A 4,952-nucleotide genomic window follows, 5' to 3' on the forward strand; every position below is an offset into this window, starting at 1 on the left:
AAAGTGGAAGGTTTTAGACTGGCCAAGTCAATCACCTGACCTTAACCCAATAGAGCTGCATTTCACCTCCTTAAGAGGAGACTGAAGGGAGAAACACCAGGAAACAAACAAGAACTGAAAGAAGCTGCGGTAAAAGCCTGGAATAGCATCACAAATGAAGAATGCAACAGTTTGGTGATGCTGATGGGTCGCAGGCTTGAGGCAGCTATTGCAAGCAAGGGTTATGCCACCAAATATTAAATGTTATTTACTTTATGATTATTTGTTCAATTACTTTTGCTCACTTGAAAAATGGGTGGGTTCAAACAAAGGGTGGTTTGTCCTGAGTTGTTTAACACATCTAGATGTGAATACCAGGAAATAAAAGCTGAAATTCTGAGCTCTTGTCTCAGACTCATCTTTTGATCTTAAACCCAAATGTCTTCAGTGAACAACAAAAACAAAGGAATTTGCCTTACTGTTCCAATACTTACTAGGGGACTGTATATTGTATATTTGCCTCTGAGATGTGGTGGGGTAGAAGTATGAGGTGGCATAAAATAGTAAAGTGCAAGTACCTCAAATTTGTACTAAAGTACAGCACTTGAGTAAATTGGCTTAGTTACATTCCACCACTGTTGGCGCCGAATTGCAAAAAAATGTAGATAATGTCTGATGACTTAATGTCGTCAGTACCAAGGCTACCAAGGAAACAGCATGATAATTATTTCATTATATCAGGTCGCAGAGAAAATACGGCGACATGCGCGGTACAAGTGTTATTTACACTGTACAAAATATATGCAAAAGGTCTCTGTTTTAAAAGGAAAACGCAGTAGTGTGGATGGAGCCGGAGTGAAATAAAAACAGTACATACTTTTTAAGAGATCTCTTAATTCCCAACTAAACAATCTAGCTCAAAAGATTCAATAATGGATTTGAAAGGATAAGATGTCCATGTCAAAATCTTCTTTTTCCACCAACAGTATTTGATTCTGATACTATTGATTGTGATTAAGGACAAGCTGACATTAAGAATGAATGAACTGATGAGAGGATGACACATCTTTAGTCAACTAAGGCAAAATCTAATTGTTTTCTGCTCACCAGGTAACAGAGTGTTGGGGTTGAAGCAGGGGATTATCTTGTTCTTCCCCTGATGGAAATACAGCAACATAACAGTAATTATGTTTAATTAGTGATTATTGATCAAACATCTGACATTTATGTGATATAATAAATGATCATGTAATCAGTCTTATTCTCACCTTGTACTGCAGGTCCTGCAGAACTTCAGTGATGGCCTTCAGACCCAGATGCTCCTTACCAATCTAGTTAAAACACACATCACATTTCGTCTTTCGGTGGTCATAGGAATGATTAATATATCTCAGGATTAGGGTATGCATTGTTATGAGTGCTTGTAAAGACGTCCACAATGTTTTAAGATTTTAGTTTATCTCTGCTGCATCCTTAGAGGAAACAAACAGGAAGCAGAAACTAGAAGAGCTGTCAAAAACAGGACGTGTGAGGTTGACTCTGCTTGGCCTTAGGAGATCAGGGCTGTCTGGGGTAAAACCAGAAGGAGACTGATAGCTGGTGTTTTGTCACGGGGGTAGTTTCCCTTAGCTGGTGTGATTCAGGTCTCTCTCAAAGTGAGGTTATTCTCTGAGGTTCGATTGGATTCAATAAACTGGCATTAACCTTTATACAATCTTAAGAGTTTTGCCACCTGGGAAACTGGACATGAAGTGAAGGAATTAGGGCATTACATAGGAATGTAGCTGTGTTTTTCCAACTTGTGTCAAATTAATATTACACAGGATGGTTCACGCTAGTCCGGAATTACCCTTTTAATCTCATTTAGAAAAAAAATACCACTTTACAATCCCTGGAAGGAAAAACAATTTAAGGCCGTTGACAAAATATGTCGTCAAGCACTCACGTCATGTTCTGCTCCAAAATATGACTCTCAAGTTAATCAATCCTCCCCCAGAGAGGTGTTGATTCAAGTTCACTTTCATTTTGGAGGTTGCAGCTTGTGCTGCTGTAGAACTGTATTGCCTTTAGTTTATATTTAGTGTAAGTGATAAAAATTGGATGGAAAATTGAAATGTTGAAAATGAAATTTATTTATTTCGTTTATTTATAGGACTGTTGTACTGAACTGCTTTAGTCATGGCTATGTGTACCTGATAAGATGAGAACTGTTATTACTATAAAGCAAAATCTGTCAAACACATCTCACAATATACGTGTCAAATGTGTTCTGATATGCAAGTTTTATATTATGCTGTGCAAAGAGCCAACAGGAGAATAAACTTGTAAATATTTAATTCAAACTTTCTCCTTATTGAAACAAGGTTGTTCCAACATTTGCTTTGTTTTCATGTCAATTAATTCAACACTTTTCCCTGTCAAACTAAATGGATTTGATACAGAAACGTATGTGATAGATGAGCATGGGTTTAATATTAAGTATATAGAATTATTATCAGAATTATTTTTTTAGTTTGTTTTAGGACTTTGTAGGTTCTTATTATTTCAATATACAGCAATAAACAAGACATACAGAGTAAAGTATAGCTAATGATCATTGTCAAAAGGCAATTAAATTCCTTAAAAGCCAGTGATGGCAGCAATTATAGTTATCTTAACATGTTGCTAGCTGACGGTGTTAGCCAATGAGTGTATGTTTTGTTGCTTTGTAATGTTTTGTAGCGGGGGATGATTGTGTGGTTTGGTGGGTTAAGCATTGTGCTGCCAGCGATCACAACATGCAGCCAGCATGCTGTAGCTGGATTCTCATACCAGAGGGGTTGTTGACTAAAACTAAAACTGAGCAGGCTGTGGCATTCAGATAAAGTTGATCTTATAGTCCAGTCACGGCAGTTTAGCCTAAGCAAATAAAATGGTATCAGCTATTTTGCTTGGCTGAGAGTATTTTGATATGGATGTTTACCTGAACAAAAAGAGCTATGATGAGGATTCCGTTCTTCTTCCCAAGAGCGTCCTCCAAAGTGTTAAACAGAGTGCTGTTCCAGTGAATTAGATGGAGCTACAGACAGACAGAGAGACCACACGACCTGTGTTTGAAAGGCCATTGTTGTAAACAGGTGTAGGGAACAGTGATAAGAGAGTGAGAGACCATCAGCTGGGGGTGACTGACTTTCTGTATGACCTCTCATGTCAAGTAAACGTGAACAGGGAGAAGGAGTGTAAAACTTCTATTCTTAGATAAAGTCTGACTTGCTACATAGGCGGCCACCACGCCTAACTCCACCAACCCGTTCTCACTCCCAAGTCCTCACCAGTGTTGGGCAGAAACGCGTTACAGTTTTTACTTTCCCAGCGACTAGTAGTGTAACTAATCACATTTCTAAAACAGTAATATTATTACAGTTACCAATCCAAGTAACGCTGCGTTACTGAACGCACCATCCTTGACGTGAATGCGTGACTGTGCGGCAGCTCAGCGGCAACGCACCTTCTGTTGTTCATGTCCGCTGAGAGCCAAGAAGCTAAAGTAGGAAAGGAGAACGAGGGAGAGAGGCGTTCTTTCCACAGATGTAAGTAGTTGCTGCTGCCGTTATTGTGTCACAGTCTAAGATGCAAAGAACATTGTCGTCTAGTGTAAACTTTGTGCGACCAGCAAAAAGCTTTCAGCGGCGAACAATTCTACATTTAATTTATTGAAGCGTCTGCTGAAGCAGCACAGCAGCGTGAAACTCTGGCCGCTGCTGCCACTGACACTTGAACTCGTCGGGAGAGAGTGGCGTTAACGTAATGTTTCTTTATTTCAGCTGGTGGCGTTAAGAAACGTTATATGTTTGGTTCAAGGAAACTCCTTGCTGCTGTTATGAATATGATATTAGTTAATAAAGTCGGGAGAGACTGCTTTGTTTCGAGGTGAAGGAGGGTGGTAGTAAAGTGTTTCCCACACATTGATTTAGGCACACAAATAAATCAACGCCATGACCGCCACATATTGATATTCTTTTTTTTTACTAGGCGTATTTAAAATCGTATTTGATTATGGAGCTGTACAATATTTCTCCCGGCGCTGCTATAGTCTATTACAGCTGCTATTGTCTACTATTGTCTATTAGTGCTAAAAGTCCGACAACTAAGGGGGGGGCATGGCTTGGCGAAGGGTCAATTACAGCATAATGGAACATTGAATTTCTTCTTCTCTATCCAAGATCATCTTGTGTCAGCTGTTCTAAAGTCTTCATCATCAGGCAACCCGACAGAGAGTGAGTTAAACAGGACTACAAACTTGGAACATGTTTCATGGACTGATAAAGACAAGCATTTCTTTATTTCTCGATTTACTATAAAAAATATTTAAATATTTATCTGTGGCCTGCTCAGATGCAGTGTAACTGTGGGTATCTCAACTCTACATCTCTACTTTGGGTAGAGAAGAAGAGTCATAAAGTCATCAAACTGACTCAGTAATGTCACATAATGTAGTAGCAATTTTGGCCTTTTCAAGGTTTCAGTTTTGATCTTCATTGTGAACTAAATGCCAGATGTTAATGTCAGGACATTCCATCCGAGAGACTGCATGTGAGTTCAAAATGTTGACCTTTAAAGAAACAGTTCAGCATTTCGGAAAATACACTTATTTACTTTCCCTCTGGGAAAGAGTTGAGAAGATTGATACCGTTCTCATGTTTGTGCTTTAAGTAAGAAGCTATTAGCCTAGCTTAGCATAAAGATATATATATATATATATATATATATATAATAGCTGAGAGCAGTGACTTCCTGCAGTCATTTCCAGGTTTGGCAAAATTGTGCCTCTACTAAAATGCTGCTTGGATAAACTGTTTCATTGTTTGTCAAGACATACAGAATGTAAACAATAAATTTAATTTTAACATTTCTGTTTGTGTATTAAACAAAACGAGATACACTGCAGCTTCTTCACCCCCCCCCCCCCCCCCCGCTTCCCCCCCCCCCCTCCC

General features: G+C 38.9%; 1 protein-coding gene across 5 annotated transcripts in view; it reads right to left on the reverse strand.

Moving 5' to 3' along the window:
• Nucleotides 1–4,952, reverse strand: part of ca8 (carbonic anhydrase VIII) — a 33,485-nt gene that overhangs the window by 17,917 nt on the left and 10,616 nt on the right. For 4 of the 5 annotated variants that reach the window (XR_006825481.1, XR_006825480.1, XM_046052536.1 and 1 more), the window contains exons 4-6: nucleotides 2,942–3,037; nucleotides 1,248–1,310; nucleotides 1,087–1,135 (exon numbers count right to left, since the gene is read on the reverse strand). Coding sequence is in view for 2 of the 5 variants with exons in the window: in XM_046052536.1 (XP_045908492.1) it covers nucleotides 1,087–1,135; nucleotides 1,248–1,310; nucleotides 2,942–3,037 (208 nt within the window). In the remaining 3 variants the exon portion in view is untranslated. The remainder of the gene's footprint in view (nucleotides 1–1,086; nucleotides 1,136–1,247; nucleotides 1,311–2,941; nucleotides 3,038–4,952) is intronic. The other variant, XR_006825482.1, reaches the window with a different exon arrangement.

Source organism: Micropterus dolomieu, linkage group LG06 (assembly GCF_021292245.1).
Source record: "Micropterus dolomieu isolate WLL.071019.BEF.003 ecotype Adirondacks linkage group LG06, ASM2129224v1, whole genome shotgun sequence".
Classification (NCBI taxonomy): domain Eukaryota; kingdom Metazoa; phylum Chordata; class Actinopteri; order Centrarchiformes; family Centrarchidae; genus Micropterus; species Micropterus dolomieu.